We start from the raw sequence: 23,117 nt of genomic DNA, 5'->3' as shown, positions 1-23,117 counted from the left end.
AAAATTTTTTTAATTGAAATAACTTCTGGTTTGCATCAAAAGTTCATACATAGTTAAGTGGGACCTCCTTCCCCTAGGGTTTCCATATCTGGTCTCATCTTTCATCTAGCTAACTCCACTCTCAAGATTAAAGAAAGACAGACAGACAAAAGGACAGACAACAGTGGGAATTTATAGGTCCGTAATTTTTTTCAAATTGCAGCAAAAAAATGTTTTATTGTAAAAACAAACATCTTTGGCTTATTTAGGATGCCTTTTTCACATTTAGTTGTTGGAACTGATTTTACAAGATTCTAAAATGGAATGCATCTAGTGATCTATGACGTAAAAGTCTAACAGCTGGAATGTAGATAAATTAAAAACACACCATGCATACACATTTTCAGCAAATAATATGTATTTAAAATAAATACAAAATAGAATGTTTTCAGCCTCTTTTAGGAACTGCATCAAGCATTGAACTTTGAAGAACATCAGAGATTCTAATTTTAAAACATTTTAAAATTGTTTTCCTTTTAAGGTCAAATCATTTTTGAATGTTTAACATGTATATATTACATTTTTCATATAGTCTACAAATTATTTTTATAAAATAAAAATTTAAATAAATAAAATTATTATGACAAGAAGATATGTACACATAGTACAAAAACTTATTTATCTATAGTATCATCTTGTTGTAAAATCATTTTTCTGCTTCCCTTTAGAGCAGGGGTGTCCAACCTTTTTGTTTCTCTGGGCCCATTGGAAGAAGTCATAAAGTTTTGGGCCACAAGTATATTATATATAATTGTGGCCCAATCATTAAATATACAAGTATACTGTATTTAAGAATTAATATGTCTAGATTATAGTAATAAGTATTAAAACTTTATCACAAATAAGGATATTTTAAAAAATAACTTCTACAGACACTTTCAATTTTTACTTAGAAATAGATAAATTCGTTTATTATAAAAAAGACAAACAAAACTTTATTTGAAAAACACAAATATTTGTTTTATTTTGGTCTCTAATTAGTAAAAAACGATGAAACATTATTTTAAAGTGCATTTTTATTCAACTAATATATTTATAAATAATATGTAGCCCAAAAAATAGCCAATGAGCCAAATGATATTTTTATGCCAAACTAAAAAACAGGTAGCAAATCTTGCAACACTGGAAGGAATACTAAATAAAGCTGGTGTTGGGACTCAAAGGATTATAGCCCCAAATGCGGGAAAAGGAAAGGACAAAAGATAAAGAAGTGAGGAAGGTTGGAAAATTAAGGGTCAATATTTGCATAACATAAAGTCTATTTAACTTTTCTCACTACTTTTTATCTTTAGCCTTTCTCTCCTATCCCCGAATTTCGGTGTATAATTTCTTTGAGTCATAACTCTAGCTTTATTTAGTATTCCTTCCTCATTCACACATTTCAAAGTATTTGAAAATATTTCCTTTCCACACAAAAATAAAATATGTATAAAGGTTTAGGCTTTGTGAAACTTCTTTTTTGAGTTTATGCCGTTGAAATAAATAAACAAAAAATAAATAAATAATTTGTCAATTTTGTTTACACATTTATTGGGCTGCATGGGTTGGACATTCCTGATTTAGAGGGTTATCAACCAACGACTGCCATGTTGCAAATATTCTCTCACAGTCTTTACTATTAATGCACTTTCCATCATTGATGCTTCCAAGGATCTTAGTTTTTGAATGTTGAAGACTTTCCTTATGTGTTTTGCCTCCAGATGATTAACATCCAAGCTAACAAGCATATTGGGCCAGTTGTTACTAGTTTTATTATTAGAGATGCCCTGTAGATATTCTTTAATTCTGTGTGTCCATGATTGCTTAGTAGATTCTATGTATGTAAGATCTCTTTCAAATCTATTGTTTACTATGGGAACAGAATATATCTATGGGGCTTTATTCCTGTTAATCTTACCTTTGGCATTAGATAATAAGTGAAAGATGATTAGACTGTGCCAATATGTTAGCCTTGCATTAATGTATTTGGTTAACTTTTTGTAAGTGGTTTGTAGTCTTGGATCAAAGTCCACTATAAGACGTTTTTGTTCCTTCATTCGAGGTTGTATCTCCTCTTAATTGTTGTTAATACGGTAGGTGTTGTTCTTAAGTTCAATTTTTCAAGCTAATGATGGAATAAGTTTACTATATCCATGCTTTGTTGATATGAATGCATTCCAATCCTATCTTACTACACTCACTGCCAAAAGTTAAGCATGGAGCAGAAAATGTTCATGTCCGGAATGCAATCTGCATTTGAGAGGCTGCAATTCACTGCAGAGGTAGGTGGAAGTATGCAAATATGTTACGTTACTATCAGTCATGGTCATGTGTCACAAAATATGCAAAACAGGCAGTTGTACAAGAAGCCAGCCTTCTGAAGTGCGAGAAGAGTTGCATGTAAGTGCAAGGAAAAAGTGTGGAGAACTGTCGTACAATTAGTGTACATGACTGACGTGTTTCTATGACTTCCAGAAGACAAATGACAGACAGTGAGCGCTGGCGGTGTGTGGAACACCTTGAAGCAGGACAATCAATCACAGATGTTGCTCTTTTCTACGGCGTTCATCATTTGTCATTTCATGGTTATGGAAACAATTCCAAACAAGCCAAACAGTTGTTCGAAGACCTGTGGCCAGTCGCCCAAGAGTTACGACCCCTGCAGAAGATTGCTATATTGCTGTTGTAGCCAAGCGGAATCGAAGAGCAACCTCTACATGTGTGACATCAATGGTTGCAGCAGCCATTGGTAAAACGATATCTATTACTACTGTGCGCCGAAGACTACACATGAATGGACTGTATGCCTGGGTACCATGAGTTTGTGTCCCACTATCCGTCCAATCCAGAGGCACATGATTAAAGTGGTGTTGGCAACATGTGAATTGGACTGTGTCTGATTGGGGCAACATTATGTTCATGGATGAGTTGCAATTTTCTCTAGAGCCAGATGACAAATGTGTAAGGGTATGGAAAGAAAAAGGCACACGCAATTGACCCCAGAACATCATTGAGCATCACGCATTCCGAGGTAGAAGCATTATGGTGTGGGCAGGCATTTTGTTGGGATATCGCACCGACCTGCACATCTATCGAGGGGGTTCTGTGATGGCTGTCTGGTATCAGGATGAAGTCCTCGAACCCATCGTGAAATTGTATGCTGCAGCAGTTGGTCTTGCTTTTGTTTTAATGGATGATAACGCATGACCCCATAGAGCTGCCCTCGTCGATGACTATCTCGAGAGTGAGGGAATCGCGCGTATGGATTGGCTGGCGTATTTGCCAGACCTCAATCCCATTGAGAATCTTTGGGATGCCCTCGGCCGTGCTGAGTGTGCACGTTCCCCCCGCCACTCTCACAGAGTTGCAAACTGCTCTACAGGAGGAATGGCACTTATTTGACTCTGGAATGGTTGATCACCTCATGGAAAGCATGGTTACACACTGTAAACTTTGTGTAAGGATAAGGGCTGACCATTTACCCTATTAATGTCGGTTTTGTTTGTTTGTTTTGGATTTAAACATTGTTTTGTTAATGATTCCAAAATGATTTCATCTTATACTTTATGAAAATTCAATATTGTTTTCATTTTTCTATTTAATTCTTTGTGTTGTTTCATGCATAAACATATTTGCTACTGTCCTGCCGCATTTCATGTCAATCACAGCTGTATTTGTCAATTTTTTTGCAGTTTATTGTTCCGTGCTTGACTTTTGGCAGTGAGTGTATCTTTAGCATTGGAACAATGTGTTAAAGCTCTACTAACTAATTCTCTAAACCCAGCCAGCTTGTAACAGTATTTTTTGAAATGCATATTTAGAATGATATTCATTCCAAAATAGAACACTACTAGCACCGAAAAGAGTCAACTGTAGAATGTTCTATCGAAAGAAGGTCCTAGAAGTGGAATAAAAATGTTAGTAACATAATAGTTTTCAAACCATGTGCAAAGTGTAAAGGTTTGTAAGTTTTATTTATAATTAATGCTTTGTTGTTAGAAGATTACTTTAATCAAATAATAGTATTTAAATTATTGAAAGTCACAGCAGTGACTCAGCATCAAATGAGTGATAAGGATCCCAATTCGCTATATATATATATATATATACACATACATACATGAATCAGAGTTACTGATTTTCAGGAGTCAATTTCTCCACCTGAAAAACCTACAGAAAGTCTAAATATCTTGTTTGAAAGATATTTGTTTTCTTAGGTAGTGTGAAAAATTTCAGGTTTTCTATAAAGGGGTTACTGAAATACAAGGTGGTTATAATTAAAGTTGCTTTACTCAGACCTGTATAGAACCCATTCTCTTTGATGTATTTTGATGAAACTTGGTATATACATTATTTGGATCATGGATAAAAAAATAAAAGAAAAATAAAAATAATAATAATAAAATAATTAGTTAAAATTTCTACCACTAGAATGAAGAACAAGAAACACAAAATGGAAACATGCAAAAGGTTTTTATTCACAACATTTGTTCAATGTGCAATCCATTTGCATCAATCACATGTTCAAAGCAGCTTACAGCATGTCAACAGTAGCCCGATAGGTTTCTTGAGAAATTGCAGCAATATGGCGTGTTATGGTTGCTTTCAATTCAGGCAGAGTCCGTACGGTTGTGGGGATATCTGAAAGATCATGTCTATAGAGGAGTCATACGAACTCCGCCTGAATTGAAAGCAACCATAACATGCCATATTGCTGCAATTTCTCAAGAAACGTACCAGGCACTGTAAGGCACTTTGAACATGTGATTGATGCAAATGGATTGCAGATTAAACAAATGTCATGAATAAAAACTTTTGCATGTTTCCATTTTGTGTTTCTTGTTCTTCATGTTTCTTGTTTTTGTTCTTCATTTTTTCACATAGTGGTTGAAATTTTAACTAATTATTTTTTTTTTGCATTTGCCTTTTCCCCATGGTCCATATAATGTATATACCAAGTTTCATCAAAATACATCAACGAGAATAGGCTCTATACAGGTCAGAGTAGGGCAACTTTAAGTATAACCACCTGTATAAGCAATTAAAAGTGCAAAAATCACCAAGAAAGCTATATTTTCTTATTCTTTTTTTCAACCGGTTAGGGTGTGATTATTCCTTTATCATAAGACATTATTATTTAAAATCAAATTTATAAATTTACATTTATAATTAATCTTTCATCCCAATCGAGTTATATTAATCCTTAATTTAAGTACAGTATATTGTTAATAAACTAGTTTAAAGATTAAAATAAAATATAAAAATAATTACAGTTCAACAGAACATTTTAAACTGTTTCTTAGACTAATAATTTTCAAAGAAACAAACATTCTGTCAAAACAAAGAGATAAAATACTCATTCTAACAGTGTTTAAAATAGAACAAAAATAAGTGCATTTAGGCTAGTTGCCCATTTTCAAAAATAGATAATTTAAATGATTAGAATATGAAACACTGTTGTCACAGTAATCACAGTAAATTAAAAAAAAAATAGCTATTCAATTTTAGAATTTTTTAAAAATTTTATTTTATTCAATTTCCATGGCAACAGTGTTCTATATTCTAATCTTGTATGTCTCTATGGTTTCTAAGTCTGCTATCTCCGTTCCTAGTACTACAGTTTCAATTATAAAAATTATTTTTTAATTTATTTCAATACAGATTATAAATTACTATAAAAAGTTTTTTATAACAAATTTTATTTTTAACTAGCTTACCCGTCGTGCATTGCTGCGATCTCAGAAGAAAGGAAATTCAAGCAAACTCGTTATGATAAAATTCAATTTACATTTTATCATTTTTATTGAAACTTATTATTATTATTCATTTTCATCGGAAAAACATTTTAAAGTGTCGTTTCAATTCTATTTACCGTATTTATTAGAGTGCTTGTGGATACACGATATTTTTTGTAGCCCACCAGTGGCCGAGCGCTCTTCGTACCCTGAACACTGGGAGTTCGGTCGTGAGTTCGCGCCTCGCTCGGACAGGCTGGCCACGTGAGTTTTCCGGGTTTTCTCCACGTCTGTAACGCCTAAATAGGGGCCAGTTTCCCTTAAAAGACATCCCGGAAGGCATCCCGCTAGGCAGATCGCCCAAGTGTTGCGTTGCCATAAATTAACAAACAAACATATTTTTTTGTTTTTCCGTCTGGTGCGTAGACGAATAAATCAGAAGATTTTCCGACGCGTGAGCCGGCCACATACAGTTGTACTGTACATGCGAGAAGCACGGATTCTCCGAATTTAGCCCATACATTTGCAGCGATTGTCAGAAGTGCAATATTCCCCGTTTTTATATATATTTTTTAATCCTTTATAATTTTAATTATTTAATTGCTCCTTCCTCTCTTCCTTGGCACGTTGTGAAATTTCTGATAGTTGGATAATAAACCGTTTTATTGTAATTTGTCTTTTTAAATTATTTTGAGTCGATATTAAAATTTGGGAAAGGGGCATACCTAGATCGGTAAAATAGGCGAATTTCCTCCTACAACTTCGGTTCTTGTTCGGAGTACAGTTGAGGTTTTAACGAAGTTCGAGCGAATACATAATTAGCAAAAAAANTTTTGCAAGCAAACCCCACTTATATTCAGTATTTCAACAACCATAGTATTTGTTATATAACACCTATCACTGGGAATGATGAGAATTGCTGAGAATCAAACAAATTATTTTCAATTTGATCAATTTTCTGGAACATTTACAATTGTTCTATAATTGAACCAGCATGCAATAACAAATTTGAATTTAAAACGGTTCGAACATTTTAAAAATCGAAATAGATAAAAATATTTATAACAACGTCTGAAATGTTATCAATTTAATACACCTAAGTACTCAATGAAGACTAAACATAGTTGAAAGCAAAAAATCGCATCTAAAATATCAATAGTATAGTAGAAGCCGTTCTTTAGGTTAAGCCTTAATCCTCTCCCTCTCCCGCCCGCAGGGGAATTTTGAAAAATCCCTTCTTAGTGTGTGTTTTCATGATGTACCCTAACTGTGTACGAAATTTCACCTCTAGGTTCAACAGTTTGCTCTGGGTGATGATGAATCAATCAGTCAATCACTCAGTCAGTCATAACAAGTAATTTTATATATTTAGATTAGCATGTATCAAATACAAACAAAATGTTTACATTTAACTAATGAATAGTCTAAGAACAAAAATAATTATTTATCCACCATTTCTTTCAGTATTTGCTGCTCAACAAGACAACATGGTCTCATGGGATAGAATATCTGTAAGTAAACTGATATTCAAACCAGTGATAGTTAAGTACTCCAAATTAATTCATAATTATTTAACTTTATGTTATATGATTTTAAAAATAACTTTTTTAAAATTTTGAAATTAATGTGATGTTTGTATAATTATAATAATTTTGAATATACAGTATAACCAACATTCTAGAAATACAAAAGTATGTATATTTTAAATTTAAATAAACCTAGTGTTCTGTACATCATTTACAAAACATTCAATTAGTTATTCAGAAATACTATTCAAAATATTCATTTCTTAATCTATATATATAAAATTGCTTGTCCTGACTTAATCACTCACTGATTCATCATCACCCAGAGCAAACTGCTGAACCTAGAGGTGAAATTTCGTACACAGTTAGGGTACATCATGAAAACGCTCACTAAGAAGGAATTTTTCGAAATTCCCCTGCAGGGGAGAGGGAGAGGATTAAGGCTTTACTGGAAGAACGGCTTCTACTGTATTATTTTAGATGTAATTTTTTGTTTTCAACTATGTTTAGTCTTCATTGAGAACTTAGGTGTATTAAATTGATAACATTTCAGACATTGTTATAAATATTTTTATCTATTTCGATTTTTAAAATGTTCGAACCATTTTAAATTCAAATTTGTTATTGCATGTTGGTTCAGTTATAGAACGATTGTAAACGTTCCAGAAAATTGATAAAATTAAAAACAGTTTGTTTGATTCTCGGCAATTCTCATCATTCTCGGTGGTAGGTGTTATATAACAATTACTATGGTTGTTGAAATACTGAATATAAATGGGGTTTGCTTGCAAAATCCTCGAGGGCAAAGCCGCGGGTAACAGCTAGTATATATATTGTTAAATCTCTTGATATGGACTTTTAATATGAAATCCAGTTTTTAAATAACAACTAGAAGATTGTCGTTTAAAAACCTTTTAAATGAAAAGCACAGTGCTTATGGTTGACACCCTTGGGACCAAGATAAATGGTCACTATATAGAAAATATGTATGGTACATTATATCAAACAAACCAATGACACGTTATTTTGTACATTATATGAGTTTATTTCTATTACTGTTGACAGCTGTAGTTTTATATAGCAGTATATACATTAATTGCATCAAAAACTGTATAAATTGAGATATCCTTTCTTTAAAGTTTTCCCTATTATGTCATTTACATCATTTGCTTCTCCACACAGTATCTTCTCTGAAATGGCATGTCTTTGCTTAAATGATTTGAGTGAGCCATTTGATGCATTAAAGTTCTGAATATGAAGCTTCTCTTAAAATATGAATGCTACTTCCAGTATCATTGAGCCAGACACAATAACATTCATGCCATGCATTTGTTGAAAGGATTTCAGAACAGCAGCATTTATCTCAAAATTTGGCATCTTTCTTACTTTTCTGGAATGGTCTCCATTTTCATTGTCTTAATAACATTCAAAGTATGTTAACACATGCTTTACTTATCCTGAACTTTGCTGCTGCTTTTTGCTGACTACTGAGTTCAGGAAATTTGATAACCTCAACTTTTTCTTTCAGAGAAAGCTCTCTGTATGGTTTGATTTGAGCCACAATTGAAGATTGCAGAGCTGTAGAAGAACAGATTTTAGATGCTTTCAGTAATGAACAAAACATAAAACTACAGAATACATTTACATATGACAAATAAGAGAGAGACTCAGTACTGTAGAAAATAGTGTAATATTTCTAAAGTTTTCCCAATTCTGCCTGAACAAGGTTGCTAGACATCTCAGATTTTTATAGCCTAAACAATTATAAAATCCAACCAAAAATTTATAATCACTAGTGCCCAGAAAGTTAGATGTTGACCTATAAAAGTATATAAAAAGCAGATTTCAGAGGTAACAAAATTATTTCTCATATTGCAGATTTTAGAAAATTTATTTAGTGAAATATGGAATAAATTTAGTTTCTCATGGTAGCTGTTGTATTACAATATTGAAGCAACTTCTGGTAATGGAAATACAGTGAAACCTCGGTATACGACCTTAATCCGTTCTCGATGTTATACCGAATTGGATGTATAACAAACCAACCTTTCCCATAAGAAGTAATGTAAAAACGATTAATCCGTTCTCATGTAAAAAAAAATGGCTGGCTTTAAACACCTCACTTTCCTGGCTAGTTCCTGCTTGATTTTTCACGAGATCAGCATGTATCTTTTTAGCTTTCTCGCAAATAATTGCTTCCGATACACTGTCTCCAGCACACTGTTTTTCAGTTATCCAAAGCAAAAACAATTTCTCAACATGATCTAATGTCTTTGATCTCTGTTTAGAAATTGATTTAACTCCTTTCGCAACATTAGCAGATTTAATAATGTCTTTATTTTTCACAATTGTCGATATCGTCATTCTCAGAATATGGTATGCAACAATTAAAATCTGGAACACACATGCCACCTTCATATTTCTCAACAATCTCTTTTTTCAGTTCCATTGTAATTCTAGTCACTTTTTTAAAATTTTCTGTTGCTTTTCATTTGTCTTTTTGCAATTCATGATTAATAAAACTAATAAAATTTTACTTACGAATTAAAATCAGAAGAAATTTAATAAAGTTATAAACTGTTGCACCGCAAATGTCTAGTCTGGTCTAGTACACCGATAGTGCTACTTGTTCATTGACGGCGTGTATAATTGAATTATGTCATATACCGAACAAAAGTTGTATACCAAGCAAAATTTGTTTTGTCTAAACAGGACATATTCCGAATTGAACGTATTCTAAAGCAGACGTATATCGAGGTACCACTGTACTTTTGAAGTATTTACTACAATACGTGGGAGGCAGATGTTGACCTGCAAGTATAATTTCTTGCCTATATGAGGGTCACCAGTAACCTAAAAACCCAAATCAACCAGCTTTTTTCTGTAAAGTGGTCACTTTAATAGGCTACATTTTAGGAAAACCAGATGTAGCAGTCGTCAAATTACATAATAAACAGATGGTCACTACACAGAGAAAAAGTATCCTTAAAATCTATTGAATAAATTTCAAACCAAATAAAATTGGTAACTATAGGAAAATGGACATATTACAGAAGTCATCACATTGGCATATTCCACTATATAATTGATAACAAACTGAGTTTTTGTACATTTTCAGCAATCCCTTCAATGTAAATGAAATGCAAATGTTTTCAACCTCAAATTTTGAAAAATTCAAAGTTTTAAAACTCCGAATTTTTCACAAAATTGTTCAAAATTACAAAGGTTCAGCTAAAAAAATATAAAGAAGAAAATGTTCTATGGAAGCTTGATGCTGGTCCCTGAATGAGGCCGAGAACATTTGTTTCATTTACATTAAAGGGATTGCTGGAAATGTAAGAAAGGCCAGTTTATTATCAATTATACAAAATACAAACATGTAAATATCCATAAAAATATAAAAAACTTTTGAAGACAATTTAGAAAGTCATTAACAACAAAACAAGACATAAATAAATAGTGCATGAATAAGAGTTTTAACTTATTCTTTTTTATTAAGTTCAAATAACATAATAAATAATGAAAATAATGATGAAATAAAAGAATAAACTTACCTTAAACAGTTATCACTGCTCAATATTGTCAAATGACAATCTGATTCACTACCTGGATGCCAAACAACAGAGGATACATTCACTTTGCTATTGGACACAAAAAAAATTTCTGCAATATTCCACGATCTGCAAATAAATATATTTTATAATTATGAAAATGTACATAACTTGGTACCACAGTAGTAATATATCAAAAAATAAAACTATGTACCTGTACTTTTCATAATAATTTCTGATTTTCTAAGACAAGGATTATAATTTTACTTTTTGATTTATTACAGTAATTATAAATTTTTAAAAAATTATAGAATTCTTTGATATGATTTACTCCATTTTAAAAGCTGACAGATGAAGATATGTATCAGTAAAATTACATCAGTATGTATCAACAAATTATAACTCCTGAACAGAAGTATGGAATATTTTGTAATTGAAGAAAAACATTATTTTGATCCTGAAATAATCACTCACAAAAATATTACTGAACTTTTAATAATTGGCAAATATAAAAAGCATATTAGAGTATTTACACACCAAACTGTAAAGATATTTGCATAAATTACAAAATTATGGTATTTTAGACAAAATAAGAGCTGAACAAAAGTATGAAATCATGAAAAGTATTAAACAAAAGTATGAAATATTTTGATGGTTATTATAATAAAAATTATTAGATTTTAACAAGTAAAATGAATAATACTCTTGTAAATAAATTTTATGGCATCATTATAGTGAATTAAGTGAAGATAAAAAAACAGTTAATAATTTTGATGCATCAAGAAGGAAAATTACAAAGGATAATAGCAAACATTACAATGCTCTTGAGGAACAGTTTCAAAAAGCTTAAATTTCAAAGCTTAAAACATTTGAAACTAAAAAAAAATTAGCAAGAGATTGGAAGACCAAGATCTACAACCAAGAAAGATTACCGTAATTTAACTAAAAGTTTTATGGAAAATAGATTTTTATCATCAAGCAGCATTAATTTAAAATGGGGAGAGACAGATGTTAACATACCAGATATTGCAGAGGGAAGGACACCAGCAGAAAAAGGTTATCACTCAAGAAAAGTCAAAACAAAGCCCTACATGACAAAAAACAAAAAAATTCATTTGAAATGGGCCAAAATTCATAAGACTGAAGTGTTAGTGACTGGAATCAGTCATTAACACTCCAGTCTTTATGAGTTTTGTCAGCAACAAGTTATATTCACAGATGAATCAAAAATATGTATTGGATATGGTAATGATGATGGCACATCAGTATACAGAAGATCAGATGAAAAATTCCATCCTGACTTTAAATTCATAATAAAATTTCCTAATTATAATGATGTGGGATGTATAACCTGAAAAAGAGTTGGTAAAATGGCAATCCTTGATAGCACATTGAATGCTAATGATTACTTGGACTTATTAGAATGTTTGGTTGTTAAAACATCAGATGATCACTTTGGTCCAGGCCTGGCACACTAACCGCAAACCTGCGTAAAGTACCCGTTAGGTTAACGGACGTCTTACCGGCACACAGTTCTGTGTCATTTAACACCCATTGCAATAATTATTACTTTACATGGTTATTGTTTACTTATGTTATTGGAAACTATATTCCAAGATGCACAATAAAATACATGCAATTACAGGAAATCCTCATTAATTCGAACTTAGATAGTTTATAACTGTACTATTTGTTCTGGGTGGGGATATAAGATTTACATTTTAAGGAATTGGTTATAATGCTACCACTCAAAACTGGTTATACTTGAATTAAAAACTCTAAAAACCTATAATTCAGCAATTTTTATAATGATGATGCCCATTTAACATAGATGAAAACATTTGCATGTATTATAAAAGTTGCTGAATTATAAGTTTTTAAAGTTTTTGAAATTTTGTTAGTTTGAAATATGGCTCCTTCAAAATTTGAAGTGAAAATTCTGTTTGAACTGTGATATGCATATGTTAACTCTTTCATTCAAATCAAAGTGTCTCCATATTATGAAAAAACAATAAACCAAGAACAACTCTAATCTGGACAATATGGCTTTGCTTTTACAGAAGTGATTTTCAATCAGTGTGCCACAAGAGCATCTTAAGTGTGCTACGAAAATTTTTGAATGTAATTAAATAAATTGTTTTCGAAAAAACTCCACAGAACAATAAGTATACATTTCAAAATTAAAACCTCTTTAAACTGATTATACGAGTTTTACATTGTTATAATAAATACATATACATAATGTAGTAAAAATATATATTCATAAACAAAATTATATTCTAAAAACATATCAAGCGCAGATATCTCATTAAATGTTCAATTACAATAAACTGAAAAAAATAAGATTTTTTAAAAAAAATTTTAATTATTATCTATTTATTAGAAATTATAATAAAATGCTTGGTGTTAATAAATAATTTATGAAAAATAAAATCTTTCATTTTACTCGTTTTTTTAATCATTATAATTTAAGTATGCCACAAAAATTTTATTTTAAATTCATGAGATAAAAAAAGGTTGAAAAACACGGTTTTACAGTAGCACATTTTCAGGTGTCACATTACCCATGGAGACTACCTTTTTTCTCTTATCTCATAAAATATGGATGGGTTTTGGAATTGTAAGATTGGGCTGCAATTAGCAGATTGAGATATTTGTAGGGCTCTAGGCTACTACTTTTGGGTGACTTTCTTCTTTTTGGGCCAATTTAAAAATAATTTGGGCTATATTTCAAAAAATTCTGTTTTTAACAATCTTTGTGGATTGTTAAAAACAGAATTTTATAACAGTGTTGTGTCTGTAACAATCAAACACAACACTGTTATAAAAAGGTTTTGTGGATTGTTATTACTCAACGCAATGTTAAGATTAGAAGTCGTTTTGTGAATTCTGCTTTTCTTTTTATAAAACCTATCTGTAACCTGTGAGGTTCTCATTGGACAAGTACTGTTTATCTGCAGTTTATTTATACAAGTATACCTCACCTTACGCTGGTAATTGGTTCCAAGAGAGGCGACTTAAGTCGAAAAACGATGTAAGTCGAATTTACTTGGCACTAGACTAAACCATTCCCAGTTCTGTATTTTATTTATTAATGCATTTTTAATAATATATGGTTAATAAGAATCCATTTTAAGCTTACAAACAAATAAATTTTAGTTTTTAATATAGTACAGAGAAAAAAGTAATCTAAATTTACAAATACATGTACGTACAGTACATACTTGTAAATGTACATGTTTAAAATTTGGTGGTGTTTACAGTACATCGCAAACTCTATTTGTGAATGTGGTTTCTCTAAGACATTATAAAATAAGATGCTTTTTTAAGGTTAAATAACAAATATAGCTATTAAAATTATTTTGCAATAGTAGAAAAGATTTATTGAGTGGTGCTGACAACGACACCAAATGGTAGATATCGGAACTACCATGGATAACACCAATAATGAGCACTTAAAGACCGCTAAATAAGACAACAACACAGAAACACAGATATTTTCATGTTTTGTTCTCTAGGATTTATGATGATTATATTAACATTTACTGTAAATGTACATATTTTAATATGATTTTATGTGCTTTTAACACTTTTCTAATGATATTATGATGTCATTATGATCAATATTATGATCAATATTTGTGGCAAACGAACATAAAGTTGAATAAAATGACTTAAACTTGATTTTTATTTTTCCATATACCTTTTTGACAAACGATGTAACTCGAGGTATACCTGCATTATTATTACGGTAATTATTATGAGAATAGCTTTCTGTATACCTATTCAAATTCCAATTGCTTAATAAATTACATTAGTTACATGGCATTTGGCATACTGTGCAAAAATGTGTAAATTTCAGATAATTCAAAACTCAATAATTCAAAGTTGCGATTATTTTGTCCATTGAATTTCAAACTAATGAGAATTTCTTGTACTGGCTGTTAATGTTAAGAAACTTCAACTGACAAAATAAGTACTTTTGGCAATATATAACTCATCCTCAGACAAAATTTGAAATTAAACAAATATTTATGAACTTCATAAAAGACTCAAAGAAAGAAAACATTTTTCATTTATGATATTTAAAACCTACAACAAGATATAAAATTTTTAAGTAATTGATAAAAAAACATTATTATTATATTAATACTAATGACTTTTACTTCATTATTTATCGAAAACTACTATATCTAAGGATATTTAATCAATTTAAAGAAAGACAACCCAATGGTCTGGAAGTACAGATGTAAGCCGATTACAAAATTTGCAAGACAAAACATATAATGTTTTTCAAACATATGCCTCTCAAAATCAACACATTATGATTATTGCACTGATGGAGTAATCTATTTCCTAATCACAAATGCTTCTAATCATAATCTAATACTTTTTTAAACTAGGTCTTTTGATAGACCTTCTGTGCATTGTATTGTCTTGGTATTTAGATAATCTACAGGCTAGATATAACAGATATATCTATTATATCTAGCTGTATGCAGCTCTGATTATATCTATAATAGGCTTAAATAGATATTGCCCTATTTAAGAACGATTAGAGTTTACTGAATCATACCTAATGGACATTTTATAAAAACCTGACTTCTCCAGCAAGAAATAACAGTCTGTATAACTATGTACCATTCTATGCAGAGAAGTTTTTAATTAATATATAAATGGCTTGCTATATGGTATATTACAAATGTAAATCCGTCTCTGTAATCCAAAAATTTACTAACCATAATTTGATACGTCTACCAAAGTGTGTTTTTTTGTATTACAGAGACGGATTTACATTTGTAAGTTTTTACTTGATAACAAAAAATATCCATACTTTCAGCACTTTAATTTTTCCAGCACTAGTTTAATCAAAATGCTAGTTTTCAATACCAATCAGAGATCTGCCTCAGGTTAAAAATGTATTAAAATACAAATTAAAGAAAAGAATTGAGTTCTAATGATAGAATTATAACATTATTACCTGAGGATGGTCTTTATAAAGGTTGAAAAATTTGTTTTTTAAAAAAATGTTTTTGTTCTTCTAACTGGATTATGGTTTTGAAGTGTTCTTATATTGTAGAACTAAAATCAATATTTTTAAATTTACAAAATTTGAAAAACAAACAATTTACATATTTTAAAAGTTCTATGAACAAAGTACTTTATGTATTTTTAAACTGAAAACATTAAAATAAATAAAAAAATAAAATAAATTAAAATAAAATAATCACACATGTTTTTGATAAATAATGAAGTAAAAGCCATTAGTACAGTAGAGTCTCGAAAACTCGGCCTAATGTGGACCGAAGGGTGGCTGAGTTTGTGAAAATGGGGTTAAAAAAAAAAAATAAGTATGAGTGTTTCCTCAGAAAATACTGTACTGTACTTGAATGTATTGTTTACTTGAGAATACAATAGAGAATAAACTGCCCAAATACCCTTAAACAAAGGAAAAGTACTGTACGTACTTTATGAAGGCTTTTACTACATGAAAATGAAAATTAATGAATACACAGTATACAGTAATTTACCTGATAAGACAGACCTCAGAAAAATACTTTATGAGGCATAAAGCTGTCTATAATAAAAATTAATTAACTAAGGATTTTTTTGCCCTGCCTGGGTGTGGCCAAGTTATCTGGACTGCCGGGTTATCGAGACTCTACTGTATTAATATACAATAATTTTTTTTTTTTTTTTTTAAATCAATTATTCAAAAATTTTATATCTTGTTGTAGGTTTTAAATATCGTAAATAAAAAAATATGTTCCTTCTTTGAGTCTTCTATAAAGTTCATACATATTTGTTCTAGTTTCAAATTTTGTCTGAGGATAAGGAGTCATATATTCTCAAAAGTACTGTATTTGCAATGTTTTGTGAGATTGGTTATTATTTTTAAAATTTATTTTAATGTTTTCACTTTAAAAATATGTAAATTGTTTGTTTATAGAACTTTCAAAATATGTAAATCATTTGTTTTTGAATTTTGTAAATTTAGAAATAGCAGTTATAGTTCTACCTTTAGAATGCAGTTCTTTTCTTTAATTTGTATTTAATATGTTTTTAACTTGAGGCAGACCTCTGAACAGGGTCAGAAATGTTTGTTTTGATTAAACTAGTATTGGAAAGTATGTAAGGTGCAGTGTAATTAGTAATTTGTTTCTAGTTTTTCTACAAGTGCATCCTATCCATACTTCCAAAATAGATGGGCTAAATGCAATGATGCAGGTCCTGAATATAAGATAGAAACATGTCTCATTTTCCTTAATGGATAAACTGGAAATTGGGAATAATGATAATACCCTTAAATTGAGATGTTTAAATTTTGTTACAGTATAACCTGATTTCCTAATTGTGAAAATAATATGTCCTAATTCTTTATCTTCTAGGTCTTAAATATTGTAAATTAAAAATATGTTCTATTTTGAATCTTCTATGAAGTTCATAAATACTTCTAATTTTGAATTTTGCCTGAGTATGACAAACATATATTGTTGAATATACTTGCAAAGTTTTGTAAAATTAATTACTATTCTGTCAATTAAAGTTATTTAACACTGACAGACAGTAGTCATGTTTATTTTATTTTATTATTGAAAACTTTGCAAAAATGTAATAAGGGTATACTATAAAACAAATGATAGTGCAATTAAAGTAGAGCATCAAGAGAATAAAAATACATTATAAATTTGCGAATAAAAAATACATAGTAATAAAAATAGATAAATAAATAAAACTCACTCCAAAATTGTATAGCTTCTTGATAAAAAGCACCGAGTTCAGCGTTAATACGATTTTTCTTATATCGCAAGTACTTTCAACGAGTATTATATTGTTGTCCTCAGGAGAAAAAAGAACAAATTTGAAAATTAGAACGTGCAGAGTGTTCCAAGTAGAAAACGGAAAAATTTTTCTTGTCAATTTCTAAATTATAGCGTTCGGTAATTCCGTTGGTCACGTGCAACAAGCTTTTGCTGTCGTTCGAAATATCTTAAATCCACACGACTAGCAGCGCATGCGTTGAGGAGCGATCGTACTAATTGTGCGACTCTTGGCGCTTTTTGCTATTTAAACGCTGGTATAAAGTAACCCATATTTCGGGCAAGTCGAGTGTGGGGACGTTGCATGCGTCTGTGGTCATTGTAAGGAGCGCTTCCCAAATAAATGTAATTCTTCTGTTGTTACAGCTCCTGAGCAACGCTGTTTTTGACCATAACGGGTTATAGCCCTGCTGTAGAACTTTTCTGGCGAGCTCTGTGGTCTGTCTTCCTTTGTTTATATCATCTTGATGTTCCGCGATACGGCAAGCGAGCATTCTTGTCGTTGCCCCTATATACTTCTCAATTGTCCCCGTTATTGGATTTTCCAGTTGCACTGCGTATATTCCCGATTTTTCTAAAACGTCGACTTTATCCCGATCATTGCATATACTCCTGCGTAGGTTGGGTAGGGTAGTTAAAGGAAGAGTAAAGCTGTATCGCCGGAAAATACGGCTAATAAGTATGGACGGTGCTCCTAGGTACGGCAGTGCTGATTGTACTCTAGACATTTCTTTTTTGCTATGTAGTGTGGTAAACGGGAAAAGGGAATCTTTTACCCTACGTAGTACATGCGTAAATTTGGCACTTGTGAATCCAGCGTGATGTACTGCCGTTCTTACGATTTCCAGTTCGACTTTTATTAGAGCTTGCGATGAGGGAAGTAGCATCGCTCTTCTGATGAGAGCCGCTATGGCGGAATTGACATACCGCGATGGTTGAAATGCATCAGCTGGAATGATATAGGGGACTATGTTAGACTTATGATGCACCGTAAACTGCGGCCCTTCTATTGATTTCTGTATCCGCATATCCAAAAATGTTATAGATCGATCTTGCTCCTTTTCCCATGTGAAATTGATGGTGGAATGCACGCTTGAAAGTTGCTGCATAAATTGGATAAACTCCTCTTCTGAATTTTCCCATATTAGTAGAATGTCATCTACATAGTGCAAGTATAGTGATGGGTAGCACATAGCAAGTGGAACTTTGAAAACTTTTTTGTTCCACGTCCCTCATAATGAGCTCGGCTAATACTGCTGAGAGAGGAGAGCCCATGGGAACTCCTTGCTTCTGTAAATAGATTTTCTGGTTGAAGCGGAAATAGTTGTTTTCAGTGATGAAGATCAACGCTTCACGAATAGCAATTGCAAAAAGACCAACGGAATTACCGAACGCTATAATTTAGAAATTGACAAGAAAAATTTTTCCGTTTTCTACTTGGAACACTCTGCACGTTCTAATTTTCAAATTTGTTCTTTTTTCGCCTGAGGACGACAATATAATACTCGTTGAAAGTACTTGCGATATAAGAAAAATTGTATTAACGCTGAACTTGGTGCTTTTTATCAAGAAGACATAGTAATAAATATATGAGTAAATTACTAGAAACATTCACAAAAACTGAAAATGAGATAAGTACCTAGTGCTTTAATACTTCTTCCAGCAATTATTTTCTTAATAAAAAAATAAAAACAAAACATTTTTGGCCTCTTCATTAGCCTTCTTCGGGTATATGAGCAGAAAAAGAATTTGATTAAGCTTCCAAAAGTTTTATAAAATTTAAATGTTGCTGAAATTCACATAAAAATTGCAGCATTGTCTATTCTGGAGCCTTAAAAAATAATTTCTAAAAGCTCAGTTTCACTCCATTCTATACATTTGGAAGTTTAAAATCAACAGATATCCAACACGATTCAAATATAAATCCAAAGTATTCAAAAATATTTAAAATAACTTCAGAACATTTTGTATAAAATTCAAAACTGGATTAAATGAAAAACAATATACAAAATTAATATATTACATTACATCCACTTCCTTAGGGACCATCCATAAATTACATAAGGTATTTTGGGGTAGGCGGGGTCAAGGATTTCTTACTCAAGGGTAGAGGGTAATATATGTCATCTTACGTAATATTCTTATTTTTATTTTTTGATCATGTTGAATGGTGGAGTTTTGAATTTGGCTTCAATTTGGCAGTTTCTATTAAGAATGCTTGTTGTACTAATGTCAACTCGTGTGACATGATAGAATAATAACGCTAGCAGACTCACTTTTTATCATGGGATAAAGGCTGTATGGTGGTTTCTCTCATACTCCTTTTTTTTATTAGAATAAGTGCACCACTCCTATGGGTGTATAACATTAATAATACATAAACCAAAATACATGATACATAGTTACCATAATATTAGTATTTGGCTTTTAGTGAAAACTAAAATGTAAAACTAGAAATTATAGTCTTGTCTTCCATATATTTTGAACATAATTGTAAAAAGCATCAAACAATGGCTTCTGAACATAATTGTAAAAAGCATCAAACAGCAGCTTCTGAACAAGCATGTTGAATGGACATGGCCACCTGAAACCAACCATAAAGATTTCTTATTTCAGAATAAGTCTATCTTGATTGTAAATTGGACAATGATATATCATATGGTCGACATTGTCTAGGTTTTCTGTAGAGCAAAAGTAAGAGGCAGTTTCTGCCTGGTTATACATCACCAGGAAGCTTCTAAAATTACCATGCTCAGTAAGTAACTGAGCAGTAGCAAACTTTAAATCTGTAAGTGGTAATGAGAACCAATGGTTATTCTACCAGTTTTACTGCTTAATCATTAACAAGGTTGAGGCCGAAGTTTTAAACGCAAAAATGTGTACGTTGGATGTTCAATGCCGCTTTCCTGTAAGCCTAGAAGTTTGACAATGGCGTTTGGATAGTCAGTGGAATCTTGGGCTATACCAACGAGTGCGGCCCATAAGCATTTTACTAGTCAGTGTAATCATGCTAGACATTCCAAACACCTTTGTCAAACTTCTAGGCTTACAGGAAAGTGATGCTGAACGTCCGATGTACACATTTTCGCATTTAAAACTTTGGCCTCAACCTGTCTATTGTTGATTCCACTTTGCATAGCATTGTCATTAATATAATTTTTAAGGCTACTACGTGAGAGAGGGATGTGAATGTAGTCCGAGTCAGTGTCCTTTGCAGCTGACTTAGTCTCAAAGTCGGCTTTTTCATTTCCTAGTATGCCTGTATGGCCAGGAACAAATATAAAAGTTATCTTATTTACAAGATTTTTAATATGGTGCTGGATATACGTGATTTTATTGCTATTGCAATTGCGATTTAATAGAGCTTTTAGGACAGACTGAGAATCACTGTAAATGTTGATAGACAGAGCTTTGTTTGGTAGTTAAGTGGCCCACAAACAGCCTGTTAGACAGTGTCTTCTTCAGCTTGATATGTGGGAGTATCTGTACCTTCTAACATATTTTGAGCAAAACATGTCAGTTTGGAGGAAGATACAGATACTTGAACCGACATGAAGGGACTTTTGGACCCATCTGTGTAGATATTAATGTCTGCATGGTTATCCATGGAGGAAGCAGATGATACCAAATGTTCCCTGGGGATAACATTGTTTACAGGGTGATGATCAGAGATAGTAGGGTAATTGCAATGTGAAATTAGAATTTGAGCTGTCATATGAACAGTCATAGAGAGGAGTAGAGACCATTGTTGAGCCTTGATGCTTGTAGTTCTGATGTAGTAGTTTAGAATCTTTTCTACAATACATAGTGACAAAGGAAGGAGCTCTGCTAGTATCAGAGAGGCATTAGTAGAAACAGTTCTGCAGAACCTTGAAATTCTGAGGGCAAACTGTTTTTGAAGAGAGAGTAAGTTACTTGCTACTGAATTTTTACTAGTTACATGACCCCAGTTGGAGGCCGCATAAAGTAGCATTGGTTGTATTGCCCCGTTGTATAGAGTTTTACAAGTTTTATGATTTAATCCCCAGGTGCACCTAGCACATTTTAGCAGCATGTAGTTTATTTTCTTGGCCTTAGGCAAGATGTAATCAATATGGCTTCTCTCTATTCTCTCGTTTTATTTTGTATGATGTTTCTGTTTACATGTACACTAGCTACTCAAGCTGGCAAAGTTTTTTGCGTCCTTTTGTGAAAATTAAAATTTATATAAAAATTAATATTATGATGTTGATTAATGATAATAATAATAAAAAAAAGATTTTTAATAATTAAAAAATAAAGTTCTTAAAATAAATTGCTAATTTGAATTCATTAAATTTTTATATTTAAATTTGTTCACATAAACTCTTTTATAAATAATAGTACATATTAATTAACTAATTAATAATTATATATTTTGGACCTAAGGTTTTTAGGGTTTCATAAAAAAATTTTTTTGTTAAAATCTTTCTATAAAAACATGCTTAAATATTACGTAAGATAGGGAAGGGGAGGGGATCAAAGAAAATATTACGGTTTCTTACACAGGGATGGGTGGGGGTCTAGAATGGCTGAAATCATCCTTACGTAATTTATGGACGGCCCCTTATCTCTATGTTTGACATACATTTAGTAAGGCCAGCCAGGTCTGCAAAAAACTTAATTTGTGTTTACTGTTAATGCAGCTTCTATTTGCTCTTGCTTATTTTTAGTTTAGATTTGTCAAAAATTATTTTTAAAAGCTAAGCTTCACTTCAGTTTGATATTACACCAGTTTCACAGGTATATTGGGCCAAAGCTGTTGTTTACTTCTTTTTCAATATGATAGTGTCTGCTCATTAATTCTAGATGTCAGGATCTAAATGTATCTCCAATGTAGGCCAGATGAGTATTAAATCTATTGTCAGTTATTGATATTTTATATATTCTAGGGGCTTTTAACTTGCTTATTGTATTCAGTGTAAGTTTAGAAACTTTAGGGCTCTGAGTGTAGGCTGTTGGGATACAATTTGAAAATTGCAGACCTATAAATTTCCACTGGTGTCCATTTGTCTGTCTGTAATCCTTAATCTTGAAAATGGAGTTAGATAGATAAAAGTCATGACAAGATATCAAAAGTTTAGGGACAGGAGGCTAAATTTAACTAAATATGAACTTCTGGCCTAGACCAGAAGTCCCGTGATTTCAATTCAAAAATTTTCCCACAACAGAATTAGATAAATGACTGGAATGACTCTTTTTTTAATAGAAAAAGTATAATTTACAGGGACAAGACACTATTATAATCTAGTATATATGTTACAGTCAAAACCCGTTTTTAGTTAGAACGCGTTTTAACTAGTTGAAACTAGTTTATACTGAATGTCTTTGTTAAAACCCGTTTTGTCTATTTGAAACTAGTTTATACTGAATGTCTTTGTTAAAACCGGTTTTGTCTAGTTGAAACTAGTTTATACTGAATGTCTTTGTTAAAACCCGTTTTATCTA

The 23,117-nt window shown here is 31.5% G+C and overlaps 2 protein-coding genes across 2 annotated transcripts in view; both read right to left on the bottom strand.

Annotated features, from left to right (window-relative positions):
- Positions 1 to 23,117, bottom strand: part of LOC111642627 (nuclear pore complex protein Nup88-like) — a 91,797-nt gene that overhangs the window by 57,116 nt on the left and 11,564 nt on the right. Inside the window, exon 2 of the mRNA XM_023388998.1 lies at positions 10,834 to 10,959. Within this exon, the coding sequence (XP_023244766.1) occupies positions 10,834 to 10,959 (126 nt within the window). The remainder of the gene's footprint in view (positions 1 to 10,833; positions 10,960 to 23,117) is intronic.
- LOC111642628 lies at positions 21,001 to 21,823 on the bottom strand. Its single transcript, XM_023388999.1, has one exon. The coding sequence runs from the start codon at positions 21,703 to 21,705 to the stop codon at positions 21,097 to 21,099; it is 609 nt and encodes a 202-aa protein (XP_023244767.1). The 5' UTR covers positions 21,706 to 21,823; the 3' UTR covers positions 21,001 to 21,096.

The sequence above is a fragment of the Centruroides sculpturatus genome, unplaced genomic scaffold (genome assembly GCF_000671375.1).
Source record: "Centruroides sculpturatus isolate CEXI.00-Female unplaced genomic scaffold, Cexi_2.0 scaffold1357, whole genome shotgun sequence".
Lineage (NCBI taxonomy): Eukaryota > Metazoa > Arthropoda > Arachnida > Scorpiones > Buthidae > Centruroides > Centruroides sculpturatus.
This window is presented reverse-complemented; position numbering and strand designations above follow the sequence as displayed.